General features: G+C 35.2%; 1 protein-coding gene across 8 annotated transcripts in view; it reads left to right on the top strand.

Annotated features, from left to right (window-relative positions):
• Positions 1-12811, top strand: part of CNST (consortin, connexin sorting protein) — a 53932-nt gene that overhangs the window by 27926 nt on the left and 13195 nt on the right. For all 8 annotated transcript variants that reach the window (XM_049830839.1, XM_049830833.1, XM_049830836.1 and 5 more), the window contains 6 exons: positions 194-224; positions 2797-2883; positions 3358-3472; positions 6013-6034; positions 6216-6312; positions 11427-12298. In XM_049830839.1, the coding sequence (XP_049686796.1) occupies positions 194-224; positions 2797-2883; positions 3358-3472; positions 6013-6034; positions 6216-6312; positions 11427-12298 (1224 nt within the window). The remainder of the gene's footprint in view (positions 1-193; positions 225-2796; positions 2884-3357; positions 3473-6012; positions 6035-6215; positions 6313-11426; positions 12299-12811) is intronic.

Genomic DNA, 12811 nt, shown 5'->3' with positions numbered 1-12811 from the left:
TTTGATAGTCTTTTTAAACATCTTTCCTACAATAAGAATACATGTATTTAGTCTGAACATTCGCATTTTACCCAAACTAAATATGAATCTGCAAAACAAATGTTTAAATCTATGAAAAAAAGTTTGTGTTATATCCTTACTACTCTCATGAAAATTACAGAATCCTAATTTTTCTTTTTTTTTACTTTTGCAGATAGCTGAGACCTATTTTCAAGAGGAGGAATGTATCCTTTTACTTGTAGAAATTGTTATGAGATATTAAAATAATCTGGCATGATAAAACATAAAAGATAAATGCTATACTGTTGACTCACAGGTTGTGGGTCAGTGTTAGAAAGAAGTGAACAGCCATAATTTACCCATGAGTAAATATACAATATGTTAGCAAGTCCTTCTTAATCAGACAGCTGGAATATGAGTTAAGCAATAAATCCACTTCCAAAAGCTGTACTGATACAATCATTAGTAGTTGTGCACAAACAAGGATGTAAGAAAATGTTTTCAAAGAACTTCTGTTTTCATACAGCAAGTTCTGTTCTAAGTATTAGTAACTGGGAATATGTCCAATCTAGATAGGGTCTGTATTCCATTATATCAAATAGGGCACTATTATGGTGACAACAAAATTATCACAACAGTTTGATTAGAATATGTACTGCAAGTGTCTAGGTTAGAATAAAAATAACCAAACACACTGAGCTAAGGGAGATCAACAATCTGCAAACAATAACAACATGTTGTCTGGCAAATGCTAATTAGTCAAGATCGTATCGAGGTAGTTTTAGATACTGTTGTAGGACAATATGGGTATTGCTTCTGCCAACAGCTAGTTCAGTGGTCCAGTTTGTTTTGTTTTGTTCATAGATAATACAATAAGTTTGTTCAAAAAGTTATAATAGTTAAACTGTTGTGAATTACTCTGATATATTTCAGTAATTGTGGGAGAGAATAATCATATTAAACCTTAAAGTGAAATTATATTTTTCGAAAAGGTGGACTGGGTTTTCCTCTATTTGCTTTTAAGGGAAAATGATCAGACTATGAAAAGAAGAGGCAAGAGCGGTAAGCCCTTAAGGTATATGTGATTCACTAAGATGCGTCATAAATGACAGAATCTGTGCATAAAGATTATTTCTTTATTATGTAATTTGTTACAAACAAAATACAGCAAATAGGCAATTGTAATGGTTAAATAACAAAGCATAAGAAACCTGGAAAGGTATCCTTGAAACCTAACCAAATTATATTAGCCTCTAGTACAAAACCAGAGAAATAATTTGCAATATTATAAAAGCAATATATAAAATATCCATCACTGTCTTAGAAGGCTTTACTTCTGTCTTGGTCACCATATTTCAAAAGCATCCATCAGAAAATCCAAAATACACAGCACAAAATAAAGGCATGGAAAAAATATGTACTAAATTATGGCTCTGCAGGGAGAAATACAGTAAATTTAAAATGTGTTCAGCAGTATGATAGAAAGACAGTTTCTCTTTCATAGAAGTTGCTTTAATCGAAGGGCACTGTATTTAGAGCTGATCAAAGGAAATATTTTTAATGCAATGTACACCTGATGTTTGGAATTCAACACCACTATATAATACATATTTATGAAGGATATCTCCTCTGTACTTGAAACCATCGGTTTCCTGAGGTTAATAAAGAACTTACTTGATCATGTTGCACTATTAATTATCCATGACAGGCATTTTAATTCATCCAGTGTAGAACTTCATATTAACAATAATTCAGGGTTTGTTGTTGTGATCCTCTAAGGCTATCTCTCTGATCTGTAATTCTGTTTATAATAACAGATTTCTTGAAGGCAGGGAATATTCTTCCCATTAATATTGTTGTTCATGAGCCATGCTATGTATATGTTGCATGAGGCTAACAAGAATAACAAGTACTGGTTATGTTTTTGTAATAATTACTCCAGTATTTTAATTAGCATGAATAATGGAAAATATTTTTTCTATATTACTAGGAACCTCATTCACTGTACTTCTATCCTCATTGTACTGTAGAATTAAATTTCAGATAGCTGGCAAAACATGGCCTAAAACAGAACAACTAACAACTTGGGCTTGTTAGAACTAGAATTATCCTGACTATTACAAAATATATAACTATCAGTATACCTTTGTGAATATATTGATAACCCTAAGGGAGAGAAAAGAGTTCTTCATATAGAAGAAAAGTAAGCAGAATCTTCAGAAAGAAGAAAAAGGTGAACTCAGCTGTCCCACAGTGTTGTATACAATGGTTGAAAAGGGGGAGGGTATTTCTTGAAAGTTTGAGTTGGGGAATTTTTTAAATACTGTCTCCTGCTAGTCAGCAGAAAGGAGCCATATTTTCAGTTAGTTATGGTTATTGACATATAATTGTATTTCTTGGGAGATACATGCTGGTACTTGTAAAATTGTTTTGCTTTTCATTTCCAGGTATTTCGTTTTCTGGTAAGAGTTGTTACCATAATAACATTTTGCTCGTTTCTTTTCTAGAAAAGCTTCTGTCGGACTTAAGGCACGTGGGAATAGGTAACTGCAGAAGAGAACAGGATTTTCATTTTTTGGAACGTTTCTCAACTTAGTTCACTTCTTACTTGCTGTTTTCATGTCTGCTATTATTTTCTTCCTTGCACAGAAATCTGGATGATAGCCATTACTCATTTTGATTCAATTATGTCCAATTTCAGGTACATAATGATTGCCCTTTCAAATATGGTGCCAAATATAAATAAATCGTAACATGTCCATATATGTGTGCATTTTTCTTTAACCTTCCATTCAGATGAGAAGGCGATGAAGTTCATTCAGCTTGAACGACTGTATCATGAGCAGCTGCTTGCAAATCTTTCTTCCATACAAGAGCAGTGGGGTGAGTACAGGCTAAACTAATATGCTACAAGAAAGAGTTAATTTGTTTTGTATTTCTAAATAATAGAGTATACATTTTGCCAGCTTAAAAATGTTACATAGCAAAAGCAGCATTTATATCAGAATTTCTCTGAGCTTGTTACAAGAGAAGTATTCCTGCTTTAGATCTCTTCTCACACATTTCATGAAAAAGGTGCAAATAGTTTGTCATTCTTTATTCTATTAATTGAGACTTTGATCCACAGTTCTTTTGAGCTTATTTTTGGTTTAGGATTGGTGAATCTGATGTGATGAAAATAAAATGTGTTGTGAAAAAATACAATGCTTTTTTGCATAGTGTTCGAAACAAGATTGTAGAGCATACACAGAAGAGTTGCCAATATTTGTCCATTAATTAGTTTCACATATATGTTTTATGTTAAGCAAATACTATTTTTATAGTACTTTGGGTAAAAATTATCTTGATGTAATTTAGAAAGAAAATGGAAAACAGCAGTTCCTAGTGCAGTTACAACACTGAGGAATTCAGCTAAAGAACTGAGCGGTGAAGAGCTGGAAAAGCTTACTAGAGTTTGCTCTTCACATCAACAGTAAGTCCACGAAAATATTATTACTTTTCCAGTACTAATATGTTAGTGCATCTGTTGTCTACTTGCCAGTATAGGTGTTTTAAAATAGTCTGTGTCAAAATAAAAGTTGCATCCCATTGACTTCAGTGAATTTGGTTATAAAGTGGTGGTTCTTTTTGATACCTAACTAAAATGATTCCATTACCATCAATTTTCACAATGTTTTAATATGGTCTGAGGAATGTATAGGGACTAGATCTGAACTGTTTTCAGGGGATCATTAGTTTGCCAGAAGTGGAGTTTAGAGTTTTAGTATTTGCCGCCAAAGTAAAAACTGAGCAGTGTTAATTTAGGAAGAGAGAGACTGTAGAACTGATGATGGTGCTTGTGTCTAGTACCTGTTGTTTTAATCATTGTTTTTAAATGCAATTGCCCAGCATCTCAGACTCCTGCACTCACATCTACTCTGTAGGATTTTATTCCCAGATTTTCCACATTTTAGGACAATTCCCTAATGCTTTAAGTCATTCTCCTTATCTTATGTTGATTTCATACAGCTTGCGTAAACATTATGAAGCAGTGATTCTGTAGTTCCCTAGTGTGGCAGTATTCTGAAAAGTTGTGAAAACTTGGTTCATACCTGCTTTGCCTGATTCATCAGCCTCCTGAATCAGTATATCATAGTATCACAAACTTTTGGATGGTGCCTAGGGTGCTCTTCTGGAGAGTAACACATAAAGGATTATACCCATCAGGAAGGAGGAGATCTGTTATTTCATGGGTGAATGTCCTACCTACTAGACATTGAGTTTAAAGGACAGATGGAAAAAATTATACCAGCTGCCACTGAAAAATGATCAGCCAACGATAATACAGAAACTAACCACATGCAAAGGCTGTGAAAAGAGCAACTTGTGACAGGGGAGATGCTCTCAATCAGATGAGGAGAGAGAACTTTTTCAAATACATTTGCATTGGCTTAGTTTGAGAGTAGCAAAAGACAAAATGCTTGTGTTCACAGAGAGTATGATTTAGCCTTCATGTTTTTTTCTTCTGGGTGACCGTACAGAAGTTTGAAAACACCCAGGCTGACTGCCAGAACCCAGGCAGGGATTGTTTATTTGTAGTATAAATGCGTTTGCGAGGGAGCCCCTGGAAGGTATACTCCTGCATTTCCACAGGAGGAGGAGGCAGCTCTAGCACCATAGCTGCATGTTTACACCCACAGCCTGCTGCTACTGAGAGATTGCACTCTGAGTGCCTGCAGGGTTCCTTGGGCTACATTTCCTTGCACATCACCTTGCAAGCCCACAGAAAGATTAAGAATCAAGTCTATTGCAATTTGTATGCTGCAACTAGCAGCACCTCCCTATTGTCACCTCGATTGTCACCTTGTTGAGGATAACTCTACTTTCTCTTTCTAATTCTTCCATGCAGCCTCACCTCATAGTACAAAATTTCAGTTATGTAACATCATTCCTGTTTCTGAGAAACCCTGTGATTTGATAAAAATTAAGGCTTGTGTTATTTGCCGTGATTAGTTCTCTGTAATACTATTACTCTTCCAAACTCTCTAGGCAAAAGCCTATTTGCTTTTATTTGTTTCATATATTTTTTTGTCCTAAGCTTTAATCTCAATTTATTTTATAATTAAAGTTATACTTTAATTTTTAATGAATAACATGCAGGTCTTGGAAAATGTGAGCTTTTTGCTTTTGGAATTGAAAGTAATGTCACTTTTTCTGATACTCAAGGTCTACAGCTACATACTGGACATGTTCTTTAAAGATAGTTTTGAGTGCCCTTTATTTGAAGTTTGAATGCTAAAATTTAAAAGTCAATGCAAGTTTTAAAAGCTTGTTAAAGAGTATGAACATCAGTACTTTTCCATCTTGCCTCTCCTACTTTTATTTTATTTTCAGTAGCTTTAAACAAAACGCTCAACATTTTATCTTCATTGCTGTATGAAAGGCTGCGAGACAGATTGTGCATGATAAAACACATTGTGCATGAATCTCTACACAGTTTGCAAAGTCCATGCTGTTAGCAGTGCTGACTCACCTGTGCATCCCAGTGAAATCAGTGGCAGCTGCTGTATCTTACAGCACCCAGAAAACGTGTCCCAGTGTAAACAGTCTGTGGAGAGAGAAATATGTTTTGTGGGTTTTTTTCCATTCCTCAGTCTCTGTTACAGTGATCATTATTTTTAATACTAGTAGACACTGAGTTCTTACATGATTTTTAAAGTTGGTAAAGCTCCTTCTGAGCATAAAAGTTTTACGGGAATTTAGATCACTTGATACATTGCAATAAACTTTCTTTTGACTGCTTTCGCAATTAGGTGGAGCAATGTTTGGGCTAATTGGTCTTCTGATGATATTCACATATGGTACAGATCTGTGCTTGAAAGTATGCTAGCATGTTGACACTGTTCCAATGTAAGAAGAGTTCTGTGCTAATATTAGAGCAGAGCAAAGGTTTATAAGATTTCAGTGACATTTGTTATGAAAAATATTGCTATGAAGTTTTTTAATTTATTCTTTTTTTCTTTATTGCTGCAGGCCACAGGCATCCAAAAACAAGGTAAGCAGCTGTTTAATTGAATTCTGCTTTGTCAAAGATTGCTAATAAATATATTTTTAATATTATTAGTTATAATATTTCCAGTTTAGTATAGAAACTGTTTGAAGGTTGGTTGTCTCAAAAAGTCACAGTTGTCCTGTTTAATTCCAAAAATTACAGGAAATACTATCATATTTTACAGCTAGTAGCTGCAGAAAGTACATGGGAAAGCGGTTGTTTGCATCAGTTAATGGAATCAAAAAATTTAAATGAAAGAGAAGCTGCTGCTTTTAAATCAGGTATGTGTGTGTGTATGTACATGTGCATATGTTTTAAATATTATGCTGTAATGACATATTCATATAAATACTGTGAAGCTATTTAATTTGAAGCTACAGTATTTGTTGGATTCCCATGAATTCATCTATTTGTGCAAATTTTAACTTTTTTTTCACAACTGCACAATGGACTTACTCTGCAATTTTAATTAGTCATTGATATTCAGAATTGTAATAAAAGTAATTTTAGCTTCCATCAAAAAAATGTCCTTTAAATGAGCATACATTTCTAGCAGCCTACATAAGCTACAAAATTGTGTAAAACTAGAGATAAGGTACATAATTTGTATGTATAAAATATAAGGTAAACAATATGATGACAAATACTCTGAGTTGTGGGAATTCAGTATAGTTAACAGTATTATTAACTGTTTTAAATTACATGCAATATACTGATTTTGAGACATATTTTTCTGTAACAGCACAGCAAATTAGGAAGCTTTGGGGGGGATCTTGAAGAGAAAAACATACTTCAGTTAATTTTTTTCTGTACACACTTTTATGTCAGCTTCATTTTCTTTCTCCTCCCTTTGGGTAGTGGCTGTTTAGTTTGAGTAATTTTTTAGAATCATTGGGTTCTTATGAAACATTTGCAAAGTAGTGAATTGTTAAAATGGAGACGGAGGGGGAAAGAGCATTGGTAGACTACCAGGCTGTGCTTTATCTCTCTGCTCTATGAGCAAAATGATTTCTTTTTTTGTCACGTTCCAGTTGCCAAAATGGGCCTAAACTGAGTACCTTTCATCACAAACAGCTAGAATTTCTCACAAGATGAGGGTTGGCCTCAGGAGGTCCCTTCAAACCTAAGCTATGCTACAAGTGTGTATCAGCCAGGATGTTCAGGAGAATCAGGAATTAACGAAGATACAGAGTCACAATTCTCTACATGTGTGGATCCTCCTCATCTTCATCCTCTTTTACCATGATCCCTATACTGCCTTTTCTATGTCCTTGTTCTTATAACCTAACTAAACACAAAACACTGAAAACACGAAACAAACACGTTCTACAGCTCAGCAAGCAGATCAAAAGAACCCAATGCTTTTTATTTTTGGATGGTTGGAAATTCCCATGGAAAAAAAATAGGCACTTACAATTTTTCTATTGTTTTTATTCCAAGTGGGAATAAAAGCTTTCCGGAGAGCAGAATTTCTGAACATTTGAAACTTCTGTATTAAGGAGCATTTTGTGTCAATGTTAAAATACTGTAGTACAACATCTAGACATATTAAACTCTAATGTGGAAGTAATTAATGGTGTATATAGATTTTTTTCATACCTTTCTCTTAATGTAACTCATGTCAAAATGTCATCAAAATCATTGGGTTCCCATGAAATGTTTGTAAATTAATAAAGCTGTGTCATCCATTAGAAAGTGGTTCTGCTGAGAATTTTCCAGCAGTGCTAAATACCTTTTCAATATAAAGATATGAATATTTCAAGCCTAACTGAAGTTTAAATGCTTAAGATTTGAAAAAGATGCTTTTCACAAGATTAGCACATTCTTGAGGAAGCAACAACGTCTCACCCTAACAGGTCTCTTTATCTGTTAAGGCAGTGCATGGTCAATTAGCTACTGCTGCCCCTCACTGAGTCAATGCGTCAGCAGCATGGGGCTGAAATTTTTTATTGCAGTTAGAAGGTTTTGGGTAGGGAAGGCATTGGTATGAACTAATACAGAAATTGGACAAAGATGATCCGTAACTCTGAATTTGTATACACTGCTGAGTGCTGTATAACAAATATTCAAGCTGTGGCTGAGTGATCCAGCTCAGGACTAGAAACAATACAACCATTTGGGGCTGGTTCTTAATTTGCCTGAACCCCAACAGAATCCTATACTATAGTAACCATACAGTTCCTAATATTTAAACTAACCTGTTCAGCATTAGCCTAAATGCATGGGCCTTCTCATTGAAAACTTAGAATGCTTGTCTTCTGCTTTTTGGGTTTTTTTCTCTACATCACAAAAAATGAGAAGTAAATGTATAAATTTTTTCTTTTTCTCTTAGAAATGTATCTGCCTATCTGCAGGGAGAACTACTTAACTCAGTTGCTGGTAGTAGAAGTCTGACTTAGAGTAAGACAGGAAAAGGAAATTCTCAAGTGGTTTGAAGGCTGTCCTTCATATTAATTCATATGCCCCAAATAAGAATTTATCTAGCAATTATCAATGAGAAGTATTAGCTTATATGTAGAGATGTATATATTGCATTGTTGAGATTGTTGCACTGTACTACGATAGCATCTCTGAAGTAAAATCACACTTCCTTACTAATCTAAAGTAAAAATTACTACATTGACTTAGTGCAGGCATTTGAGAACATAATTTGAGCCTCTGTAGGCAGCTGATCCTAAGAGTTCACAATTCCTCTCTCCTGGGGATACAGTGACCAAGAAATAGCTTTATATGAAGTTGGCTAGTCAAGATTCCTGGGAGAGTCACTGAATTAGTTTTCTGCCCTTCTGAGCAAGGGTTGTGAATGCTCTGTTCTGTGGCATTTTCCTTTCTGGCAGATGTTATCTTTGAGTATACCAACAGAGAGAACTGGGCCCTTAGAGCTATGTGTATATATTAAAAAGGAGATTTGATACATCCTATATCCATTAATTTCTGCAGTTTCTGACTGAAAGCCTTAATAGCCTTAGTGTTAACTAAAGATAATCAAATTCATGTGTTTCATGAAACCTTTTCTAATGAAATGATGAATTTAATAAAACTCTTAGCATAAGTTTGCAGTGGTACATATAGACCTGTTTCCAGGGTGGGGAGAAACTGCTTATACCTTGTTTTCTTTTAGGTCATATGGGATTTGGTTTTTGAATGGGAAGAGGGACAAAGATGGAGAAGTGTGAATTCTCCACTGGTAGAATGCCATAAGTCAGTAGTCTCTCTGCTAGGCTGTCTTGGATTAACAGGATAAAAATGTAGTGGCTACAGGTTTCTGTGATGAACAAAGCAATTGTCAATTTTAAAGTAACCCTGTTTGGGGAAAAAAAACCATTTCTCAAATTACCATCAGTGCTTTCATTGCTAGAAAATTTTCAGTAGACACTTTGTCAATCTCTGGCAGTCAGATAAAAATTACTGCCACGTTGGTGGGTACGTCTTCATTTAAATTAGTAGGAAAAAGCATCTTTTCTAATTAAATGTTTCAAGTATTTGTCTTAACTTGCCTTGAGTCTATAGTGGGCATGGGTTGTCTAGAGCATGTGTTTTGAAGTAGGTGTCAAGAAAATATTGAAAGCAGCTGAAAATTTATGCTGAATGTAACAATGATCATTACATCTCAGTCCCTGTACATCTGTAGTTAGATAACAATGCTAGTATCATTTATTACTTTCTTAGGAACAGAGCCCTGAGCTCAAGGGCCACCTTTCACGGTAAAGAATTTGACTTAATTTCCATTTCCATTAATCTTTGTTGCAGTCAGGGCTGCCAACAACGATGCCTGTTGTAATGTGGATGTATCCACTAAGAAAAATTGACAGATGGTAACAAAATCTTGTACCAATAATCCAGGCTGTGTTTGAGCTCATGACCTATATGTGAAGGGCTCAGTATCCCATTACAAATCCCTTGAGCTATCTACTCATCTGTGTCTAATTTTCAAAAAGTCCCTGTCTCATACCCATTTCTTCTTTGAGTGTTTTAGAGAAGTTAGGTTCCCCATACCCCTTCTATCTGTTAATGGTGCTCTGATTTTTTTTTTCTGCATTTTGAGATGATTGGATATTCTCTTTTTCAAGTCTCTTTTCTATGCTACCTTGTATTTCATTATCCTTTAAAATGGGGATAGTTTAGAATTTAATAAAATTGTTCAATACAATTAATTAATGCAAACACTTCTTTAATGACTAACGAGTGTTTCATGCAACAAGTTCAGGAAATTGCTCAGAGTTTAAGTGAGGTTTTAACAGGTGAGGAAGGGTAAGATTGGCGTCGAGATCTTCAGTCATTCTTGTGAGAACATACACAGTTAATAAGGGCATTGTTTGATCTCTTTGTTAATCCATTCATAAGACCTTTCTGCTTTTTGCTATGACCAAAAAATGCAAATGAGTGTTTTCTAGACGTATTAATTTGTTGTTTGATGTTATTACTATTACTGTAACACTAGTCCTACTATAATACAGTCTTAACTTAGTTTTCATTAAAGTATGGAATAAAAGACAGTTTCTGTCATAGCTAGTTTACATTGGTATTCTAATTCTAATCACCCCTTTTCTCTCTTCATAAGCCTAAAAAGGGAGATTTGGCTTTGAGCTTCTCATAATGGCTAATGTCTAATAATTTTATTGACAACTTGGGCTAACCATCTACTTCATCAGCAGATCGTGCTGACAGTAGGTGAATTCACAACCTATGTAGAATTCCCCTCGTTTCTCTCTGAAATTTCAGATAAGAAAAATCAGTTTTCATTTGTATTGTAAATGTGAATACAGAAATAAGCTGCATCCAGTTGCATTTTTTAATATGTAAACTTACCCCAAAAGCAAAATCTTTTTATGCAGTCAGTTATGTAAAATATTGTAATTGGATATTTAATTTACAGGTAACCAAAGGAGCTAGTTACCCACTTAAAAGAATTGAATTGAAAATTTATTAAATTAGTATGATTTCAGCTTCTTTAAAGGAGATGCAGATATCTCCCAGTGTGATAGATATACTAGCATCAAAATACAGTTTTCTGTAATTAAGTGCATTTGTCTGAACTCCAGGCTTCCAGGAGATGCACTCACATAAAATATGCTTTAGAAGAAAGGTGGCTGCTCAGAAATATACTTATGTACATATTGTGCTTGAAGTATGGGAGTAACTCTTTTCAGGAGGGCACTAAATAGTGCTTTGCCTGCAAGAATGTGTGCAAATACTTTGCTGAATCAGGAGTCAGCTTTTCAGACTACTAACAAAACTTTTATTCTGACTGGAGCATAAAATACCTTCCCTTTATGGGAGTGCAATTTAAAGCATTAGGTTACAACGTTATCAAATCACAGTATACTCTTTCCTCCCTGGGCTGATGCTTTGAATCATTTAAAAACACTGGAACTGTTTTTCCTGTTGCACTTAGGTACTGAAACTTGTCCTGGCATTGGACCAAAGAAAGAAGATAAACAGCTGAGCACTAGCTGTCCAGGTGAAAACAAAACTGAGAGACAGACAGAGGCAGGAAGCCTTTGGGTAGCTGCAGGAAAGGACCACATGGAGGAGCAGCACTGCAGTGCTGAATCAACATTGGAGCCACACACCCAGTCCACAGGGACAGTGGGCAGGCCTTCTTCAGGCTGTTTATCGTCTGGGGATGCTGGTAAAGATAACAGTTTGCAGCTGAGAGGAGGACAGCTCTCTAAGGATGCAGAAAAAATAGAAGGCACAGCTGGGGAGCTTGGAGTGAAACTCCCTTTTGAGCCAATGGTAGATGCTTTGGTTTTAACAGATGCTGATTATATGCCTACTGATTTTGTTCCTACTGATAAAGATGTGCAAGCTGATAGAAATCTGCTCAGATCAAATCATGCTGCTGGCTCTTCAGAAATTGCTAGTGGCCAGCTTGGAAATAGTGATTTAAAGCAGCAGCAGAAACAGCCTGATGATGAAAAATCTTCCTGGGACAGAACTGCATCAAATGTATGCTCTGAGTGTAACAAAGTGTCTGAGCATGAGAGTACTGCCCATTCACGAGTATGCAAGGAAATACAGAGAACAGCAGGACAGGAGGCGAAGGTAAACAATGAAGAACAAGAAGATTTATTTCTCAGATTTTTAAACGGTAACATAATAGACACTGAAGAATCATTTGCAAACTTAGCAAACCAAGAGGACTTTGACGCTGTTCCAGATATTTCACCTGAACGAGCATCTTACAACTCACTGGAAGCTTTATCACTAGATGACAGCTTTTCTTCTCTTGATGAACTTGCAAGAAGGATAGAGATTGCTGAGGTAAATACTGTGAATCTCATAAAATATTCCATGTTTATCTCAATTAAAATATTTTAGATACTTAACACATTTTGCAATTGGCAAAATTCCTTCATATATCACTCTTTTTAATCTGAAAAGAAATCCATACTTCTTTAATTGTTCTGAGTCAATTCAGAAAAGTTTCTTTTTGCGTGTTTGCCTCCTTCTTGACCAGCAGTGCTCTGTGTTTCTAAAAATTAGATTGATTTTTACAAATGAGTGTGAACACCTTTTTTTCTTATTCTGACAGAGGCTCTTAGGAGATGGCCTGACAATTCCTTTTAAATCACAATTTCACGTTAGAGATCTACATAATGCCTATGATGTAACATGTGGTTCGTTTCTATTCATAGAATAAAACTTGCTTTTCTGTGCCTATTCTGTATAGGTGAGAACTACATATGTAATAAACTCTGTATATGAATTTATGGGCTTCTAATTTTACCAAGTTTAGGCGGTTCCGTTGTTCAACCAAAACTAAGAAAGAAATTC

This window comes from Accipiter gentilis, chromosome 28 (assembly GCF_929443795.1).
Source record: "Accipiter gentilis chromosome 28, bAccGen1.1, whole genome shotgun sequence".
Lineage (NCBI taxonomy): Eukaryota > Metazoa > Chordata > Aves > Accipitriformes > Accipitridae > Astur > Astur gentilis.
Note: the sequence above shows the minus strand (reverse complement) of the source record. Positions and strands in the feature narration are given on the sequence as shown.